At 41.1% G+C, this 22,473-nt stretch overlaps 1 protein-coding gene across 3 annotated transcripts; it reads left to right on the plus strand.

Moving 5' to 3' along the window:
• The first annotated feature begins 497 nt into the window (after positions 1–497).
• LOC129350808 (eukaryotic translation initiation factor 2-alpha kinase 3-like) lies at positions 498–22,029 on the plus strand. 3 transcript variants are annotated; one of them, XM_055018411.1, is made up of 13 exons: positions 498–662; positions 9,403–9,535; positions 9,614–9,712; positions 10,068–10,102; positions 10,187–10,217; positions 13,853–13,923; positions 14,023–14,139; positions 14,259–14,387; positions 14,468–14,675; positions 15,707–15,847; positions 20,482–20,583; positions 20,740–20,802; positions 21,145–22,029. In XM_055018411.1, the coding sequence occupies exons 1-13, from the start codon at positions 568–570 to the stop codon at positions 21,280–21,282; spliced, it is 1,362 nt and encodes a 453-aa protein (XP_054874386.1). In that variant the 5' UTR covers positions 498–567; the 3' UTR covers positions 21,283–22,029. The 3 variants fall into 3 exon arrangements, with proteins under 3 accessions (XP_054874386.1, XP_054874388.1, XP_054874387.1); XM_055018413.1 differs by lacking the exon at positions 498–662 and adding an exon at positions 3,978–4,165; XM_055018412.1 differs by lacking the exon at positions 498–662 and adding an exon at positions 5,527–5,600.
• The last annotated feature ends 444 nt before the right edge of the window (positions 22,030–22,473 follow it).

Consider the following 22,473-nt stretch of genomic DNA (forward strand, 5'->3'; position numbering starts at 1 on the left):
AATAAAAATTCCTTAAAATTCAGATTTTGTATTTAGCATCAAACCAAGACTTGTAGTATGACCAGCAAGACACAACTGATGGCTCCAGTAAATTTGGTGACGCTACAGTGTATAAAAGTTAAGTTATTGAATATTTGTGTAGTGCGTCTCTTCGCTGTTGCAGCGGTTTTGCTATTTGCAGACGGTCCCTGTTCACTCGTCGCACAGCCGGCTGCTCATAGACATCAATGTTATTTCTGCAGCTTGAAAGACAGCGACTTTTGATAAAACTGGCCTTGTAGCACATTGTCTAGCTTACAACGATTTGAAAGAGGCATTGTTTATGTTTTTACAACGTATATCCCATGAGTTATTGAGGCCGGAAGTCCGAATCTGTGAATATCTTGCCTTTACCTAACTGTGGTAGTTAGGTACAGTTGGCAAGACGTTCACAGAACATATATCCCATGAGTTATTGAGGCCGGAAGTCCGAATCTGCACGCAGGGACGAGGGAACTTTAAAGCTCTGATACAGCGGATTCTACTGCAGCCCCACATCCAGTATTAGTACAAGTTTTGTGATTTAAGATGGGAAGAAAAAAGCCCGTACAGAGACTGAAGGAGTACGCACGAAGAACTGGCGTGGTGCTCAAGTATGAGGTTGTGTCGAAGGAAGCCGAGAGGTGAGTTTAAACCGTTATGACCGCCTGCTACTAGATAGAAACTTTCTTTTCATAGTAAAGTTTAGCCAAGTGATAATTTGACTTTGTCGGCCGGGGACGCTCATTTCCTTGTTTTAATGTCGTCTTTTGTTTGAATGTCGTCCTCCTGTCTATTTTTTTACAAAAACAATGCATCAACTGGCCTATAGCACCGTCTCCCATCCCCCATCAAAGTGGTTGGGAATAATCCATTTTAGTTGTATAGCGCTTTTCAAAACACTCACACTTTACATATAAAATCAGCAAACATTAAAAATAGAGGAGCATCACAAAACAAGTAAAAAAAAAAAAAAAAAAAAAACATCATAAAAGTAAGTTTGTGTTGTGTATTAAAAGCAGTTCTGAACAGGTGGGACTTTAGTGATTTGAAAGTGTGTGGCAGGGACTTCCGGACTGTAGGGGCATTTATGGACTTCCAGACTGTCGGGGCATTTATGGAAAATGCCCTGACTTTCTTTCTATGCCTCGTTCTGAGCAGAGGGGGAGCGAAGGTTTGCATCAGAGGAACGAAGGCTGGTGGTGTGAGTGTTTCGGTGGAGCAGGTCTCTGGGGTATTGGGGGGCTTGGTTATGAAGGGCTTTGTGGGTCAGCAGGAGGACTTTAAACTGAATGCGTTGTGGTATAGTGAGCCAGCGGAGGTTTTTGGACAGGGGTGATGTGTTCACGGGAGTGGGTGAGGAGGTGGGCAGCAGAGTTCTGGATATACTGAAGTTTATTGAGGACTTTTGAAGATAAGATAAGATAGTCCTTTATTTCTCCCCACGCCAGGGGAAATTCACATTGTTACAGCAGCTTATGTAGCAATAAACATAGCAATAGTAATAAAATAATAATAAAATAGTAGTAATAATATTTACAATATGTACAGGGATGAGAATTGAGAATGAAATAGTACAGTATTGACACACTGTAAACAATACAACATAAAGTGACTTGAAAAGATAAGTTTAAAAAATTCAGATGAAGCAGTGCAAGAATCCTCCAGCCCACTGCTTCCAGCTGCCCATTTCCACCAATCTACTCTGCATCACCCTCACTATATTTGATATGCTCATCAACTTACTGTTTGAATTTTACTACCAGCTATATATGTAGTATATTTATGCCAGAGCCGTACATCATAACAGTAAACTATGAATAAATTTCAATGCTAGCTTATACTTTGTATGTAGCATCTAGCTTATCATACATGTATCCAACTGTGTGTTATATGTTCCTTGTTCCCCCCCTTCTCCCATCTCTCCCCCTCTACCTCGACCTCTCTACCGCTCTACTTCTTCTGTCCTTCTCAACCCGTCCGGCCAGCAGGCAGATGGGTCCCCCCACATACAGAGCCGGGTTCTGCTCAAGGTTTTTTTCCATGTTAAAAGGGTGTTTTCCTTGCCATTGTCACCTTAGGGCTTGCTCTGGGGGTCAGGCATATGGTTGTGTAAAGCATCTTGTTCAGGCTCCAAAAGACCCACTTATGTTTTTTGTGTGTGTGTTAAATTTATTCATAGAGACTATTTGCTTTGTTGTGATGGTTTGGCACTGTCCGTTTTATTTTGGTGGGACACCGGAAGTGATGCTGCCTGATGTTTGGTAAAAAAAACAAGCTGGACCTCAAGGGCTATATATTTATGGACAAGCAATTGAGAGGGTAAGAGAATTCAAATTTTTGGGTGTCTTTTTTGATGAAAAGTTGACATGGAAAAAACATATTGCTAATGTGAATAAATGTGAGAAAGTGGTGAATGTAATGCGCTCTCTGTCAGGAAGCTCTTGGGGTGCTGGAAGGGGCACTCAATTAATGATTTACAGGGCAATGATAAGGTCAAGACTAGATTATGGTTGTGTGTGCTTTGGAACAGCGGCAGATTCAAATCTAAAACGGTTGGATTTAATTCAGGCAAAGGCACTCAGAATATGTTGTGGGACCCTCCGAACTACACCAGTCCCAGCTTTGCTGGTTGAAATGGGTGAAACTCCTCTGGCAATTCGGCGGGCTAAACTGGCAATGCAGTATGTTGTTAAGCTGCAGGCACATCAAGGAGAGCACCCAGCAAAGTCTGTACTTGATGATGCCTGGGAGTGGGGAGTGAGAGAAAAGTCTAAAAAAAGTTTCATTTTTAATATGGGTAAACAAGTGGAGAAGCTGGAGTTGGAAAAGGTACGGGTGGCCCCTCAAGTCCTCTGGCCAGCTGTGCCTTCATGGCTCCTACCAACACCAGAAATAGATTTCAGCATACTGGAAACCATAAAAAAACAGGGAAGTGCTGTTGGCTCAGACTTGGTAAAGGAAAGACTAAAAAGCAACTGGAAGCATTATCTACAGATCTATACAGATGGGGCTCAAGATCCCAAAACAAGAAAATCAGGGTCTGCTTATTTCATCCCAGATTTTAAAATTGTGAAGCTCAAGCGACTGGCTGAGGGGGTGTCGGTGTAAACAACAGAGTTAGTTGCCATAATATGGGCTCTACAGTGGGTGGAGGAGGTCAAGCTGAAGAGGGTGGTCATATGCTCAGACTCAGCTTCAGTCCTAATGACTTTGAGTGATAGCAATCCAGGGGCCCGACCAGACTTGGTGGTGGAGCTCCTCACTCTGTTGTATAGAACTGAGCAGGCTGGAGGCATGATAGGGTTTCTGTGGGTGCCCGCCCATATTGGGGTAGAGGGTAATGAGATGGCAGATATGGCGGCTAAAAGGGCATTAAGGAGGGATGTTGAATTGACTGTGGGCATCGGGATATCTGAATGTCGCTCCATCATCAGGGATGTCATTACAGATCAGTGGCAGAAGCAGTGGGAGAATGGGGGGAAAGGACGGCATTACTTCTCAATACAAAATAGTGTAAAGGCAGACCAGTGCTACCTTGGACATGAGCGAAAACACTCTGTATTAATGACAAGACTAAGACTTGGACACTGTGGACTGGCATGGGATTTAGCTAAAATCGGCAAGCATAAGGATGGATTGTGTGGAGCCTGTGGGAAACAGCAAACTGTGAAACATCTGCTTATGGAGTGCAGCCTGTTTGAGGAACAAAGAACACAGTTATATGCCAAGGTGTCACATGAGGGAATGGAATCAATCACAATCAGGAGTCTCCTTAATCCCAGAGAGAATCAGGCAAGGACGGTGAACGCAGTCCTTCACTTTATCAACTCCACAGGATTACATCTGTGGAAGTAGGAACGATCTAAATTGTGCATTCTCCCCCTAACCTGCGAGAGGCAGCAATGTGCCGCAAGGCATCCAGTCTGCCGGAAATTAAGAAGAAGAAGAAGAAGAAGAAGAAGAAGAAGAAGAAGAAGAAGAAGAAGAAGAAGAAGAAGAAGAAGAAGAAGAAGAAGAAGAAGAAGAAGAAGAAGAAGAAGAAGAAGTGATCTGCCGACCACCTCCTGTCTAACGGCAACAGACAGCAGTCAACGGCTAAGATTCTCTTGTACCTGCCACTTTGTGTTTTAAGCCAGCACAACCTGTAAGTTGCTGAAATGATATATTTTGCAATTGTAAGCATAGTACTAACTGCTACGATTTGTTTAAGATGTTTCATGCCAGTAATTTATACAAAATAATGTGTTTTATGAGACGTTAGCATAGACGCTAGTTAGCCGTTCGCTAGCGCTAGCCTGTTAGCGCGTTAGCCTGTTTTAGATGTGCTCTGCTGTGTACTGAAGTACTTTTCTGCTGAAGGTTCGGGTCTGTTGGTTCTGAGGTCTGACTGGGTCCAGTGGTTTTAACTGGCCCAGTACTACTTTCCTGCTCTAGTAGTGATTCATTCTTTACATATCAGCTTATACACAATATTCTGTTTCTTGTTTACAGTTTTACCATTCGCTCATTCATCAAAAATTCATGCCATGCATCCTGCAAATAAATAGGCGACAAAAGGAACAACGGTGTGATTTTTGAGGTGATGGTTATCTGCCTGCCTAGCTTAGTGTGAGGGCAGGACACATCTTAAGACAATTTGACTGTAATTGGCACTATATAAATAAAATTGAATTGAATTGCTGTGCACATTTTATGGTTTGGGGTGATATGATACGAGTCCAGTATATGGTAGCATCAGCCACTGATGCTGATGTTGTAAAGTCTTACAGCAGATGGGATGAATGACCTGTGATAGCGCTCCTTCTTGCAGGGTGGATGCGTCAGTCTGCTGCTGAAGGAGCTGCTTAACCCTCGTGTCGTCCTGCGGGTCAAAATTGACCCGTTTTAAAGTTTGAAAATGGGGGAAAAAATATATTTTCACAGTGAAACTTCTGAAAATGTTTCTTAAGGACATTCACAAAAAAAAATCTACCAAAATCCAGCGAATTTCACTGGATTATGGTTGATTTTTCTGTAAATGTTCTTAAAGAAAATATTAGAAGTTTTCCTGATAAATATGTAATCACTTTAGATATTTTTAGGATTTTTTGGGGAAAATTTTTACTAATTTTTAAAAATTATTTACAAGAATTTTCTTGCCTAATTTGGGGGATTTTTTTTTCAAATAAAATTTTTAAGGGAAACTTTTTAGGAATTATTGGAATTTTCTTCATGAAGGTTTTGCAAATTTTCCAAAATTTGGGGAATTTTTTGCTGAATGTTGGGATTCTTTTCAGACAAGGAAACAATATTTTTTGGTGCTCGTAAATGAAGACAACAGGAGAGTTAAAGACCCCACAGTGTCATGCAGTGGGTGAGAGGGATTGTTCATGATGGATGTGAGCTTTGCCAACATCCTCCTCTCACCCACCTCCTCTATGGATTCCAGGGAGCAGTCCAGGACAGAACCGGCCCTCCTGACAAGATGAACCACAAAGAATGCTGCTGCAGTAATCAATACAGGATGTGATGAATGCATGGATGAGGGTTTCGGCAGCAGGGAAGGAGAGCGAGTTGTGGAGGCGGGCGATTTTCTTGAGGTGAAAGAAGGCAGTCCGGGTGATCTGGTTGATGTGTTGTGGGAAGGTGAGGTTGCTGTCAAGATTGAGTCCCAGATTACGGATGTGAGGTGATGGGGACAGAGTGGAGTTGTCGATGATCAGGGTGGAGCTGTCAGTGTTTTTTGTGAGGGATTTGGGGCCGATGATTATTATGTCTGATTTGTCGTAGGTTAATTGTAGAAAATTATTTTGCATCCATGTTTCAATTTCACTGAGGCAGTTGGTCAGGGTGGAGCAGGTTGTTGGGGTGATGGATTTGGTTGAAATGTAGATCTGTATGTCGTCGGCATAGCAGTGGAAGTGGAGACCGTGTTTACATATGATATTGCTGAGAGGGAGGATGTAGAGGATGAACAGGAGGGGGCCAAGCGCCGAACCCTGGGGACGCCTTGCAGCAGAGGAGCAACGGAGGAGATGCAGTTATTGATGCTGATGAATTGTTGTCTGTTTGAAAGATAAGACCTGAGCCAGGAGAGAGTGGTATTTTAATATTAGTATATTATTATATTAAGCTTGGGATGTACTAGGACATTATTCCTGGACTTATATCTGTGGGAAGATGCACAGTAAACATAGTTTACAAGTACAAATACATATTTATTTGCTTAATGCATCATGTACCATATGCATGTATTTTAAAATGCAGGCTGTGCATTTGTTTATTTTTTTAACACAAAATTTATATATCCAGGGCTCCAGACTAACTTTTTTTCCTAAGAGCACAGTGGCCCCTAACTCAAAATTTTAGGAGCGCAAGCAGAAAATTTAGGGGCGCACACCAGAATTGACTTGCAAAGTAAATATTCACATTTCCTCTCATTTTCATTGTATTACTTGAAATATAAATGCAGAAACTATAATATTTTCAGTTCACATTTTATTGTGCAGCAGTTGACACAACATAAAAAGAAAAGCACTCAGAGAGCGCAGTACTTCGCCAAGGCTGCTCAGTTGACGTATAATTTCCGACGAATGAAATTTTTAATAAAAAATGACCTTGTGCTGAGCACAGGCATGTGTTATGCATGTGCATGTTATGTATGGATACAGAATTGCATGTAAAGTACTCTTATAAAGGTCTGTTGATCAGTTCATCAATTTTGGCAAGCCTTTGTTTTGCTAGTGTTAAAATAGCCGTTCAAGCCATGCTTTTATTTTGAAGGCGTATTTTTAATGGTACGGGCTTTTATTTTGTCACCAGTCCAGCGGAACAGGAAATGTTTATCTAAGAAGCGGTTTCTTGACATGACGAAGACACCGCCGAAAAGTCAGAAAATTCACATTAAGATGAAAGAAAACGATTCCATGCTGTTGCTGTCTAGCAAACGATGTGTCTAAACTTAGGAGCACCTAGCTGCAATGGGAACAAGAAATGAGTGAAGGACAGAAAGGTGAATTTGTGTTCAAAATAAGGCTGACGGCTGAACATAAATAAAGGCTTTGTGAAACAGGTGCTTCACCGTCATTTTCCCTCCGCTCTCACACACATTGACCCGCCTTCTTCTTCTTTGGTGTTCATCTCCTTTCTTCTTTTGGAGTTAATGCCAGTTAGCAAACCAGCTCATTTGCGCATTACTGTCAACTACTGGGTTGAAGTGTGGAGCAGAAGTTTGTCGGCAACAAAAACCTTTCAATAAAATTTTTTTAAAAAATCGGCAAATTTACTGGTCGCACCTGCGCGAGTAAATGAAAAATTTACTCGCACTGTCTCAAATTTCAGTCACAAAATGCTACCATTTAGTCGCAGTCTGAAGTCCTGATATCAATGGCGCAAAAAAATCTCCAGACATTCTATTACTCCTTCATAGATAGCACACCATCACCTTCTCCATCACCTGCTGGTTCTACTCCATCAGCCTCCAGAACAGAAACTGCCTGCAAAAGACTGTCACTGTCTGCTCAAAAATTATGGGATTACCTCTCTGTCTGCAGTATACAAATAGTTAACCTGTAGACTGGCTAACTGGATCATCCGTGACCCTTCATATGCTCTCTTCTCAGCATTTGAGTGGCTTCCTTCTGGTCGACGGCTTCACTGCAGTGCATGCAGGACACAGAGGAGGAAGGCTACCTTTGTACCTAGGGCGGTCCAGCAAAAACCTGCTCATAATTCATCCAAAGTGTGTTTATTTTCCTAAACCAAAGAGCCGTTCGCAACTGCGAAAATCAAATTAGATGTACAATGTTTTCAAATGTTAGAAATACTGCTGCATAGTCCCCAATATCAAATAAAAAAAAACAAAATAGAATAAATAAAAGTCCAAGTGCGGCATTAACAATTCCAGGTTATTGGTCAGCTGTAACTATAACTCAGATTGCTTTTGAAGTATATAAAGGAAGACACTGCTGCCAACAGTGAAGTTCAGCGATAAATATAATGAATAAGAGAAAAATTTTCAAATAAATGAAAGAAGTATTACCAATTCCAGCTTGGTGTGTGTAGGTGTGGCTTACACGGTTTCATTCAACTTTCTTATTCTTTGTCAGAAAGATTAACTTGTCCAAATTGTGTGCTGTTCACAAATGGGGCGAGTTTGTAAAACATGGCTAACTATGTCCCAGTCAGAGGTGATGTGATAGGCAGTCACTGTTATGTAGCTCTCTGTAGGTCTGGATGTCCACCCATCAGTTGTGAGTCCTACAGCAGATGCCTTGGACAAATCATGAACCACAGCAGATTTGGTTTCTTCATACACAGCTGGTATGACTTTCTGGCTGAAGTGTGGACGAGAAGGAACTTCATAATGGGGTTCTATCACCTAAAATAGAAAAGATACATTAATGTAATTGCTTAAAAAAACAATAACATTAAGTTAGGTTCTTATTTATCAGCATAAATATGCTAAAATACTAATAGGATAAAAAATACACGAAATAGTAATTTATCTATAGCAAAGAGCACAGCAACAATGTAAAGTTATTGTAAGCCAAATGTGTTACTTATCAAAATGCCACAGCCAAGACTAAGGTTGTGTGGTTACTATCATCACACTATCATGAAATTGGATCAGTATTTGCTTTGTTTAGTTTGCTTAGCAACTCTATGCAGAGCAAGGCATTTGCAAATATGATTTCATTGTCGGAGTGGAAAAAAAAACAACAGGAAAACGGTCATGTTTGCAACAAATCACTTCACGAGGTGAAATTGTTTGCTTGCCTTGTGCATGTCTCTTCAGCAAGAAAACCAGCTCCTCCTTTCTCCAAAATATGTAGCAAGCCTGAATCCCAGCACTGTCGCATCGAATTTGTATAAAGTAGAAGTCCAGTCTGCTTTATGCAAATGAGCTGCAGCCCGCTCCAAGTAGACGCACCGGATCGCACTGTCCAAGGGCTGAAAAGTCGCTGCTGACTCTTACTTTGACAGATATTGTGATATCAGTCACAATAATAGTAGGAGTAGTAGTTTTTTCCATTTGAATATATAAACCTATTAGTAAATTTCAACTATTCTTCAGTACATAAGCTCTGGCCAGAAGCTTTTTACAATCACAACAGTCTCTGCCATGGGGGTCCTTTGCTAGCTGAACCCCCACAATGCTCTCCGCCTTCCGACACTGAAATTTCCATAGTGACTTCCTGCTCTTGTTTCTACAGTAGGAAGTACTACAGCTAATGTACAATATCTTCTGCCTTATTGGTAAATGTATTGAAAGCAATTAATCAACACATTTTACCGTTAACAAAAATGTAGCTTCTGCAATGTAGATACTGTACTTTTTATTGTTGTGTTTTCATGTCAGAGTTGGTCATGTTAACTAAAAGTGGTGTAATTCTTTAACAGAGTCATCATGAAGGCTGCAATCGACGGTCAAGAGTTTCCCATTGGTGTTGGGAGGAATGAAAATGAAGCCAAGCAGAATGCAGCAAAAAGTGCTCTGAGAAGTTTGAATGACAAGGAAAATCGGAGACCAGTGGTAAGATTGACTGTATACACAGCAAGCATCATTTGGTTGGCAGTTGTTGCTAAACATTGTTTAATTTATTTCTTTCAGGCAAAAAATATGTCAAAAAATCCTGCTGCTCCACTTCGTCAGAGAAATATTGCAACCAAGCTGGAATGTGAGAAGGCATGTGTGGGTAAAATGACAGAGGTAAGTAGTAATACACTATAGTATAGTTAATATACAATAGTACACATGTAGAAGTTTGTCATTAGGGGTGGAAACTGGAGTATGATGTTGTTGCAAGGAGTCTTTTACAGAAGAAAGAAGTATACTGAGAATCTGTAGGCTACACTCTAGTTTATTAATTAGTTCTAAATGTAGAAAAAATGCTAAATGTTCTTTTTTTAAACCTCTAAGACAACCACGAAATGAATTTCTCTATAGAACTACATTTGTAATGGGATAGTCTTTTTTTTTTACTATGAATAGTAACTAAACCTCAGTTCAAATTTACTATGAAAGAAGATGCAATACAGAAATTAAAGACTCTTTTTCATTTCAGGTGTCTGATAAGCTCTCCAGGCTACAAATCAATCCGTAAGGCTCTCTTTTAAATTTTTATCAATGCTAATACAGTGACTAATGCAATTTTTTACTAATGCCTCTCTTTGTATTGTTCAGCGATTTATGTGATGCAGAATCAGAAATCATGGTAAGTACTGCTGATGCATCGAACCATCCCATTGTTCAGGTGTGGTATTACCTTTCAGTCTATGTGTAAAGTCCACGGTCTGATCCTCATTTAAGTCAAAGCCCCTAAAAAGGTATATGTATAGGTTTATATCTTAGTCAATATTGAGATATTCTGTATCTTTGTCTGTCTCGTGGTTCTGGAGTAATGCTGGGAACCCGAGGAAACCTCTTAAATGATAGGCTGGCACTAGAATATGATGACATATTTGATGTTTCAGTTTAGTTTCTAGTTAGGGCCGAATGTTTTTTTTCTTTCTTTTTTTTAAGGACCAGTCCTGATTATTTATCATGAAGGAAATTGATTACTGATATTTGAATTAGGGCTGCAACTAACAATTATTTTAATAATCGATTAATCGGTCGATTATTTTTTCGATTAATTGATGAATTGGATAAAAAAAAAAAACCACCTTTAATTTCTGCCTCTTTATTCGGAAAAAGACTTGGAGTGACAGAGAAAATAAGTGCACAAACAACAGGTTGCTGCTTGAATATTCTGTTAAAATAATATTAAATAATAAAAAATCTAAATGATTGTCAAATAGCTTCAGTAAAGCAATAAAAGTACACAAAAATACATACAAATGTATGATTTACACTTGCAAAATATGTAGGCTACTTTTTTTGTAAAGTGAAAAAAAAGAGGTTGTTTGTTGTTTAAGAGACCCAAACTGTTGGAACAATACATAAAGAAATGCAAATCAGTAAACCCAGTAACAGGGTTTGTTTCAACATTAACATTTGTGTATTTCTATAATTGTGGAGAACAAGTAAACATGAACACTATCACACATACTCACTGATGCACACACTCTGAGATGCACTCACTCACTCTCTTTCTTCAAGAACTTTGCATTGCAATGCAAAAATGTTAGCATGTCAACATGCTCCTGGCTAAGGTTGGCTCTCTTTGGAGGTTATGTTTCCTGCTGCGGAGAACAGATGCTCATTTAGCAGCTGGTGTATCGGTGGAGGTGCTACTGCAACCGCCATGCCCCTGTACATCCATCTCCCTTTTCTCTGCAAGCGCTATTGTGTGCAATTTAGTTTGGACATGACGGACTTCATCAGGTGAAAGAAACTTAAATCTCCTAAACCTTGGGTCAAGGGCTGTTGCAAGAATCACAGTGTTAGGTGCTATAGCTGAGAAAAAAGTGTCCCCTTTCCATCGCTCCTGTAGCTGCTCTGTAGCAGTGAGTTGGAAAGCCCGGAGTGGGGCTGACTCGAAGGCAGCACTCTGGGTGGACCTCAATAGCCCCTTCACAAGTGGAGGTATGGTAGATATTGTTGGGTACTTCTGTCCACTCACGAACACAGTGGCACATTCAAAAGGCTTAAGAGCTGCTGAAAGCTCTTCTAGCAGGCTCCACTGTTCTGATTTCAAATCCAGGTACCTTTTGCCTCTCTGTGTGACAGAGCTATCAGACAATGTTGCTGTTATAGGCCACCTCTGCTCAAGCAGTTGGCTTATCATATAGAATGTACTGTTCTACCTAGTGCTAATGTCTTGAACAAGGCTGTGCTCAAGTATAGCCATTTGTTGTTGTTTCTCTTTCAGCTTAGTGCAGGCAAGCTCACTTTTCTTAAAATGCTCAACTAGACATCTTGCAGCCCTGATAGCTTTTTCAATTCTTGAATGCTTCAACGCAGCATTGATCACAAGTTGCAAGGTGTGGCCACTGCAACGCACAGAGGACCACCCATGCTTCTCCACCAGGATGTTTGCTGCAGCCACAATATTGGCACCATTGTCATGCACTATGGCGATGATTTTACCAGGAGGAATTTCAAACCTAGCTACTACCTCTTCCAAGCACTCTGCAATGTTAGATGCAGTATGTCTATCCTGCAGTGGCATGGTGGTGAGGCAGACTGACTGCATGTCCCAGTCCTCTGTGATGTAGTGGCAGTTAACCCCAAGGTAGGCTTCATTGGCAACACTTGTCCATACATCAGCAGTGAGAGCAAGTTTGCTGCTGTTTGTGTTAATTGCAGTCTTCACTTCCTTGAAAGTCTCTTCATATTTTTTCCCCATGAGCTTTGTAAAATGTGTCCTTGAGGGAAGAGGGTAACCTGGATGAAAGGTGTGGACCATTGCAGTGAAGGCTTCGTCTTCAACCATTGACAGAGGCCTCATGTCAGTGATGATCATATTGAGGATGCTCTGAGTCAAGACAGTTGCTTGCTGTGGAGTACATGTCTTTTTCATCACGAAGCCTGTCACTTTTTGCTGTTTTCTAATGAAATGAGAAAGTATAGTATGAGTATGTATTATAGCACAGTTTACAACAACTCAATAATTATCTTGTTTTATTTGCAGTATCAGTTAAGGCAAGTAAGTAGTCCAAAGAGCAAAACACACACGCACACACATGCACATATATAAAAAGTACAAACACCATAAAAAAAATACTTCATTGCATAAATTGAGTTCATCCTGCCTCACTCCAACACAGACCAGTATCATCACTCAGACTTTGTCAGAAAATTAAAACTTGAGGCTTAGTTACCACCATTGTGTGCAAGTTAAGTTTATTTATAAAGCATATTTAAACCCTGCTTAAGCTGATTAAAGTGAAATAAAAAGTATCTCTCACACAGGCGCGCACGCACACACACATACGTGTGCCCTATCACTGTCATTAATCAGCTAACAAGCAATCGCTAGCATCAGGAGAGCTACCAGAGAGACTAACGATACGTTTCCTCACTTTAAAATGGAACAAACGTAGGATATTGTCGTGACTTACCCTGCTGTTGAGGTCCCTTCATCCTCATTGGTGACTCCGTGTTTCCCTTTCAGGTGCTCTAGCATCGCCGTGGTGCTCCCGTGCCATCTCATGTCACTTTTACAAAGCTTGCATGTTACACATTTTTTGGTCTTGTGAAGAGTGAAGTGCTCCCACACTTTTGAGTACTTTGGTTGAACTGTTTTGTCCATGTCTGTCATGTTTTATTTCCTGAATTTATTTTCCTTCTGAAAATAACCCCTCCACTCTTCCTCCACTTCGCTCTGTTCAGCTCGCTCTGCAGGTGGAGTTTTTTAAAAACTTTATTTTAGACAGCTAGCATTGACAAAGCTCTGCAGGTGGAGTAGACGGCTCCGCGACGTGTGACGCATGAATCGCGCGACACAACGAATTGATAATGAAATTCGTTGCCAACGCATTTAATAATCGATTTTATCGATTCGTTGTTGCAGCCCTAATTTGAATTGAAAATGTTCTCCCACACAAAACTTTGATAAATGCCTTTATTTTTTGCATTTTTTTTAACCAAAAGATCATTTAAACATTCATCCTTCAGTATTGATAGGCTGTCGAATAGAGCTAAAAGACTCTTCATTCATTCTTTATTCGTCATTCTACATTCTTCCAATTCACAAAAGAACTAAATCTGTATGTTAAGCCCAAAAGAGAGCAAGTCACATTCAGACAAAGTGTGAAGCTACAGTCTATAATATTTCACAAATCATTAAGCCATTAAAAATGTGCAAAAATGACAGTATTCCTGCTAAGCTGTTTTCATGCAAGTTTCCAAAACACTTGTTCTTGTCCATGTAAACGCTTTACCATAATTTCTTTTTTCCTTAAGGATATTACTGAAGAAACAAATCCAGGAAATGGTCCCAGTGAGATGACGTCAACCTGTTCAGAAAAAATCAGGTGTGTAAAAGAAAATCATTAAATCACAATGATATTAGATTATTGCTTTTTCTTTTAGTTATTCCAAGTTGATATTCCATAAGAGATGTTTCTCTACAGTACCAAGTATTTCATCTGGCAAGACTGCCTCGGCAGAGGAGGCTATGGTCAGGTTTACCAGGTGAAACATAAATTGCTGAACCAACCCTTTGCTGTAAAGATTGTCCCCTTCAATGAGTAAGTCAAGTTTTCAGTAATTTTTAGTGTTTTCATCATGTACTTATGTGTTAGATACAGATGTAATGCAAAACAAGCTCAAATTTTCAGTTCATACTTTTTCTTGCCTTTGGGATCAGGAAAGCTCTACGAGAGGCGAAGGCGATTTCAGACCTCAACCACCCTCACATTGTTAGATGTTTCTCAGTTTGGGTGGAGGATTCAGGATACCCGTGGGACAGCACATATGACAGCAGCAGCTCTTCACAGTCAGTCCCGTCCACTAAATAAAATCCTTATTTATCAGAAGTTTATCTTGTTACCATTTTCCTTTTCTTATTCTTACTAGATCTACCAGTGATTCATCTGGAAAACTCCTCTACATTCAGATGGAGCCATGTGACCGCAAAACGCTTAGAGAGTGGATAGATGACATGAATGAGAGAAGATCCCAGGGAGACTCGGAGAGAAGAGAAAAAAGTCTGACCATTGCCCAGCAAATTTTCAGTGCAGTCGAGTATATTCACTCTAAGAAGTTAATCCACAGAGACCTGAAGGTGAGACAAAGTGTACAGCAGGCTGACTTTAGGCAGTACACAGCAGAGGTGGGTAGAGTATCCAACAATTGTACTCAAGTAAGAGTAACGTTACTTCAAAATAATAGCACTCAAGTCGAAGTAAAAAGTAGTCATCCAAAAAATTGCTCAAGTAAGAGTAAAAAAGTATTTGGTGAAAAGACTACTCAAGTACTGAGTAACTGTTTGATTGTACTGTCCGATTTATTGTTTAGAAATGATGTGATCAGACAGACAAAAATGTAAAATAATGTGCAAATTCTGGTTTTTCCAAATGATAAAAAATAGCAAAAACAAATAACATCTTTACAAAATGACAAGTTAAGGCCCAAGAAACACAAATTTCCAAATCTGTTTTTCCACAACATAAAGCTTTTGGAACAAATACCTGTAGTAAGGTAACGTTTTATGTTTGAACAGTGCAAACTACTTCCAGTGACAAGATATACTGTATTTCACTTCCCTCCAAATGGCACAGGCTCAGTAGATAGAAAATAACAATACAACTTGGGCTGGACCCCAATATCCGAATATTTGGTGGTTGTGACCGCAGGGCGACGTCTGGTGAAATGGAGTCACGTGATTATTGTTGCTTCGTCTGATTGGTGAAACAGTCATGTGGTAGATCCACTGGGGCATGTCTTCGGCAAAATAGAGCATATCTAATGTGGTAAATAAAGTAACGAGTTGAGTGTAGCCCAGTGTAATGGAGTAAGAGTAGCGTTTCTTCTTCACAAATCCACTCAAGTAAAAGTAAGAAGTATAGCAGAGTAAAACTACTCTCAGACTACATTTTTTCCGAAAAGTAACTCAAGTAAATGTAACGGAGTAAATGTAACTCGTTACTACCCACCTCTGGTGCACAGGCCTGTTCATGTACAAGCTGGCCCGAGAAACCACATTCATTTTTATCTTATGTTTATGAAAAGTTCTTTCAAGACTTATGTGTGCTTGACAAACGCTCATTGTTACAGCAAACTAGTCACAAAGCCATGTTTGTTTCATCTTTTTAGCCTTCCAACATCATGTTTGGGCAGGATGGAAAGGTGAAGATTGGTGACTTTGGTCTGGTCACTGATGAGACTGATGACAGTGGAGAACTGATGAAGAGAACTGTGAACAAAGGAACCCCAAATTACATGGCTCCTGAGCAGGTGACACCAGCTGTATTTACGTCAAAGGTCCCATATGGTGAAAATCCTTTTTTATTTTGTGTTATGGTTGCAATGAACTTGGAAGTGTTAAGATTTGACGACGTTTACGTCTGCCATTTCTCAGGCCCACCACAGCTAGATACTAGATACAAGTTTTACTGAACTGCTATGTTCCATTGAAGGAACCAATAGTCATCTAGCTGAAACTTTGCATAATCCTGCCCCCCGTGCAGCCCGCTGCTTCTGAAGTGGCCATTTAGCAAAAAAAATCCTCAAAGTCCACCAGGTTTATTTACTTACTAGAGCTGCTTCTGCTAACTATAAAATGCTTCTGCCATAAGCAAAGCACACCAAATGTTCTGCTGTTTGGTACAAGAGTGAACATGAGTCTTCATGCACTGCCAGCATAAGAAGAACAGAAGACTAGGAATTTTTTTTTTAAAGCAATGTGACCACAGCAATAGTTTCAAAAAGACTCACTCAAGATCTAACCTGCGAAACCATCCATCCATTATCTATACACCGCTTAATCCTCACTAGGGTCGCAGGGGGTGCTGGAGTCTATCCCAGCTGACTCGGGCGAAGGCAGGGGACACCCTAGACAGGTCACCAGTCTGTCACAGGGCTACATATATAGACAAACAAGCACTCTCACATTCACACCTACGGGCAATTTAGAGTAATCAATTAACCTCAGCATATTTTTGGACTGTGGGAGGAAGCCGGAGTACCCGGAGAAAACCCACGCATGCACAGGGAGAACATGCAAACTCCATGCAGAAAGATCCCGGGAAAGCCGGGACGCGAACCAGGGATCTTCTCGCTGCAAGGCGAAAGTGCTAACCACTACCTCACTGTGCAGCCCCCTGCGAAACCAAAACAATAGAAAAATCCTTTGTGTTAGCACCATGTGTGGCTAATATAGCTAATTACTAGCTTACTTAGCTTTGATCATACGACCACAGGTCAGAGGTCTGTGAAAATTATAATGCTGAGGGACACTCAGAGGTGGTGGAAACTTTAAGACTGTTTTTAAACCAACAAAGAAAGCCTGGGTGTGTTCCTGTATTTTTATGTCGAATGCTGTGCTTCAGTAGAACCTGAATTCACCCAGTGTTTATCTGCTTCCTTCTCTTCTGCTCTCTGCATTTAATATAGCCAAATTTTCAAAAAAGATAAGATAAAGTTAAAGATACTTTATTAATGCCCAGAGGGGAAATTCGGGTGTCCAGCAGCCCACAGTATGCAGCATACATTCAGACTCATCCATACACAGTAAAAAAGATAAATAGTAAAAAAGATAAATAACAGGTTAAAAGCTATTATCGATGGTAATAAAGTGCGCATTAGCAAGATCCGTTGTACAGTCTTATCGCGGTCGGTACAAATGACCTCCTGAACCTCTCAGGAGACGCACATTGCGGCAGCTTTGCTGAGCGGCCACAGTTTCATGCAGGGGGTGCCTGCTGTTACTGCAGATGGACTTCAGCATGCTCCTTATTCTGTTCTCCACCAGTTCTCCAACAGAGCCCACCCCCCTCCCCATCACCGACACACACCTCCGGACCAGCTCGTCCAACTGATTCCCCTCTTTGACCGTCATGCAGTTTCCCCAGCACACCACAGCAAAAAATACAGCACTAGTCACCACTGATTGATAAAAAAGGTACAGCATCTCATTACAGACATTAAAAGTTTTCAGTCTTCTGAGGAAGTAGAGTCTGCTCTGACCCTTTTTGTATGCTGTGTTAGCATGCACTGACCAGTCCAATTTGTGATCCAGGTGGACACCCAGATATTTGTAGGTAGTGACCACCTCAATACATTCACCGTCGATCCGAACTGGGAGATGTTGCGATTTCTGCCTGCCAAAGTCCACTATCATCTCCTTCATTTTGGACATGTTTAGCACCAGTCCATTGCACCTGTTACACTGTGTGAAGTCCGAAATGATCTTCCTGTATTCCCCCGATCCCTTCACACAGCCTACCACAGCTGTATCATCAGAGTATTTCTGGATGTGATGACAACTGATAAGCAAAGTCTGATGTGTAAAGGGTGAAGAGGAAAGGGGATAACACAGTTCCCTGGGGAGCTCCGATGCTGATCACCACAGTTCCAGAGACTGTTTCCCCCAGTCTTACGTACTGTGGCCTTTCTGTCAAGTAGTTGGTAATCCATTTAATGAAAGCAGGCTCCACACTCAGTTCCTCAAGTTTGTCTCTCGAGATCATTGGCTGAATAGTGTTAAAAGCACTTGAGAAATCGAAAAACATCAGCCTCACATACCCCCGAGTACCATCGAGAAAAGACAGGGTCTGGTGAAGCATGTACAGGATGGCATCCTCCACACCCATGCCCTCTTGATAGGCAAACTGTAAGGGATCCAACACACTCTGCAGTTGTGGCCCCAGGAGCCGGAGAAGGAGCCTCTCAAAGGTCTTCATGATCACCAACGTGAGGGCCACTGGTCTGTAATCCTTGACCCCAAATGGCCTCCCGACCTTAGGCACTGGCACAATGCAGGATGTCTTCCATTGACTCGGCCCCCTCCCCAACTGGAGACTCCGGTTGAAGAGCGTGTGCAGAGGCACCGCGAGCTCCGCAGCACACTCCTTCAGAAGCCTCGGTGCTATTCCATCAGGACCTGCCGACAGGATGCACTTTTCTCAGCTCTGTCCTCACCTCATCCACAGTGAAGAAATCTCTGTGGGGAACCCCAGCAGCAGAGGTGGAACAGCCGCTGGGTGGATGTGGTAGAAGGGCACAGACAGAGTCGAACCTGCTGTAGAAGCGGTTGAACTCGTCGGACATAGCAGCATCACCTGGTGTCACACTCCCATTCTCCTTTTTGCCAGTAATGGCTCTCATGCCCTTCCACACTTCCCTTGTGCTCCTATTCTGCAGCTTTCTCTTCAGCCTTCCCTTGTACTCTCTTTGGGCTTGCCTCATCGTTCTTTCCAGGTCACGTTGTACAGACCTGATCCTGTCTCTGTCCCTTGTTTTTTAAGGCCTCCTTTTTCAGGTTCAGTTGGTACTTAAGGCTGCTTGTTATCCAGGGCTTGTTATTCGAGAAACACCAAATTGTTTCAACAGGGGCCACCACATCTGTGCAGAACTTTATGTAGTCAGTGATGATGCCTACTGCCTCATCCAAGTTGTTGTCAGACCCCTGTGTATCCAGAAGTGTATTCCTGTCACAGAACAGGGAAATTCTGAACCCAAAGTGAGAAGCAACACAGAGCAGGCGGCAGGCAGGTCGAAGTTAACCAGGATATATTCACAAAATACAAAAATACAAAGCTATAATGCCAACACTGGCCAGAAACTCACAACCCACAGTAAAGTCCACGTCCTCGGGAGCGAGGATGGCTGCGGAGTAAACAGGCTGCTCCGTGGCTCAATGTCGCTCCCTGCTCCTAGGCGACAGAGGCTGAAATGATCTGACGCCGCTTTCCGTGCAGCGTCGGTCTTTATAGAGTGTCAAAATGGGATGAGCTGCCGGTGTGCTGCTGCTGCTCATCTAGTCCATGCCGGTCACCTGCAGCGACCGTGACTATTCCAGTCAGGAGACTGGAAGCAGTCCCTCAGAGCTTCGATGGTCTCCGGGGTTCACTTCCTGTGAGATCTGGTGGTGGCAGGGAGTCTCATTACACAAGGTCTGTAAGATGTCTTGAGATGGATTAGGTTGTGGTCCGACTTGCCAAGTGGGGGTAGGACATTTACATTGTAGGCGTCTTTCACTTTAATGTAACACAGGTCCAAAATGTTGTTGTGCCTTGTGGGACAGTTGACGTATTGTGTAAATCCACCTAAGTGAGGGTTAACGTCCACATGGTTGAAATTCCCCAAAATGACAATCAGTGCATCCGAGTGTTGGGCCTGGATTCTTGCTACTGTGTCCTAAATGACGTTGCATGCTACAGAGGGGGTCTGCACGTAGTGGAATCTAAACAGTAATGGCGACAATGTGGGAGACCTCTCGCAGCCCATAGTAAGGTCTTAAACTCACCACTAGCACCTCCACATCCTGACAACAGATCTTCTTTTTCACAGTTATGTGACCAGAATGGCACCATAAGCTGTTCTCATTTACATATTTTTTATGTTTTTCTCATTTACTTCTTTTGTCTGTCATCAGACAACACAACAGGTATGAAAAGATGACTTAAGTGTAGCTCTTATAGATTACATGTTAACCAGCAGTCACTTCAGAGTCATTCCAATCTGCAGCTCTGCACTATTAAATACTCACTCACTGTCACTCACTGATTCATGTATGTCAGCTGCTGTGTGGTCAACTGTTCAGCTTTGTACTGTAAATCACAGACACAGTGAGAGTCTTCTTCCTGAAGGCGGCGTTGACGGCGCTACCGACACTAAAACATCCCATTTAGAACAGGGTTGAACCAGAAGTTATACAGTCATTGTAAATTAAACCATCTAAATTATATTATGAGCTGAATTTGAAAGACATTCTGGGGATATGAGAGACTTAAATTTATTAAAAACTGGCACAGTATGGGACCTTTGACTTTCTTCTATATGGCTATTTTTAAAGCAAAAATGTTATTGTATGTTTTTTTTTGGTTTCTCCTGTCTTTTGGTAACTCTGTATTCTTGCTTTACAACAGGAGGCTAACAAGCCTTATGACAGAAAGGTTGATATATTTCCTTTGGGGCTGATCTACTTTGAGCTTCTTTGGAAAATCTCCACATATCATGAGAGAAACGGGGTGAGCTGTCAACACTATTCAGAACTAGTCATGTCGAGTAGTTTTATATGCTAGTCCATAACTTGCTTGTTTAACACAGTAGTTGTTGATTAAGTTGTCAAGTTTGCCAAGCCTGTTACATATTTATTTACTTACTTATGAATGCATGAATTTCAGATTTGGAAGCACATCAGAGAAAGGAAACTTCCGAAAGAGTTTGCACACAGATTCACTGAAGAGGTACATCAGCTTTCTCTCTGTGTATATGGAAATATAAGATAGTATTTCCTGTATGTGCTGGTGGAGTGGATAGTTTTCCAAGCAGGGGAGGTGGGAGGCTGACATATCGGTGTTTGAACTGGCACAATAGTCATCTGTTTGGCAAATTTCATAGGATGGGGAGACCAAATACATCTCACACTGATGACAAAACATCAGTAAGGACATATGGCAGTATTTGGTTGATGTGTTTATGCTATTTACCTATGTTGGGAATATTATAGAGTGTTGCTGTGGAAATATTGCAGTTTGGTAGAGTTGTTAGTCTTATGTAACTGATTTATTTTTATCTTTATTTCACAGCACCTCATCATAATGCCACTACTGAGCGTGGAGCCACAAGACCGACCTGAAGCAAGTAAGGTCAAGATGGACCTGGAAGAGTTCAGTCGCAAACTCATCAGTCAAAAAACTGAGCGGCGTGATAGCAGGACTATGTGAACAATAGAAGCACACCAAAAATGGCCAGGGTATCCATTTTATATCATATCCTATGCATGCACTTTGAAGGTGGTCTGCTATGTTTCTCAGAAGAATATCTACAGGTTAATTAATATTTTTGACTTTCTAAATCATGCATTTGTGATATTTTAGACAGTTTTTAAACCATGTCAACCTGTGATAAAGTACTTGAAGCAAGACTCATTCCACACATTTTTCATTGTGCAATTATTGAGCTGTTGGGATCACACAGTTTTATAAATGGTTTTATACCTTTTATACGTTGCTTTATCTACCAGCCACCATGATTTTATGCCAGTGGTCTATGGTAGGTTCCTTGTATTGTGCCCTGACTTGCCGTGTAAATTGTGGAACCCTATGTTCATAAACTGGGTTATGTGCCTCACTAAACTATGCCTTGTCAAATAATTTTGACATTGTCATTTAATGTAGCTTTATTGAGAGGAAAAAAATACAATTTTGATGCAGTTTAAATGAAATCTACGACACAAAGTGCAAAAACATGAAAGGGTTCAAATACTCACTGATGCACTGAGCTTTTTCAGGGGTGTGGTGGGGGTGAATGAATCGGTTTTATATGAAAACATAATGTGAGTTATGCTGACCATAATTTTTGTCAGACCTTCACTGGGAAATGTGTTGTCAGACTTATTGTCCATTATATATTTGTACAACCACTGCCATTTTGCTTTTGATGAAATACTCCAATAAAAGCATAAAATCATATGTTCATGTGGGTTTTTTTCATGCTTTTACATTTTTCTTTCACCAGCTCAGAAAGTCAAATGACGTCACCTTGAAGTGTGTCTGTGTTTTCCTTATGCCATTAATCCCTTCAACATCCAGCCACTGCTTTTGATACAACAACTTTGTTACTCATCGTTTGATTACTGTTAGACGTATCAGCCTCTTTACTGCATCGCTCCCATGTCACTGTTCTGAGGTACAACAGAAGAGAATACTGTCTTGCTGTAGTAAAACATGATTTTTGTGCAGAGCTCTGGAGACTACATGTTACACCTTTAAAAAAAGTAACTGTTTTGGAACTTGCTTTGCTCCTCTTGTATTTACATCAACTGACTTTCAAGGCCAGTATGGATAATGATTTTTTTTCTCTATCAGAAGTGGTGAAAATTCACAAAAATATAACAAGAAACTCTCAATTATGAC

This window comes from Amphiprion ocellaris, chromosome 16 (genome assembly GCF_022539595.1).
Source record: "Amphiprion ocellaris isolate individual 3 ecotype Okinawa chromosome 16, ASM2253959v1, whole genome shotgun sequence".
Classification (NCBI taxonomy): Eukaryota; Metazoa; Chordata; class Actinopteri; family Pomacentridae; genus Amphiprion; species Amphiprion ocellaris.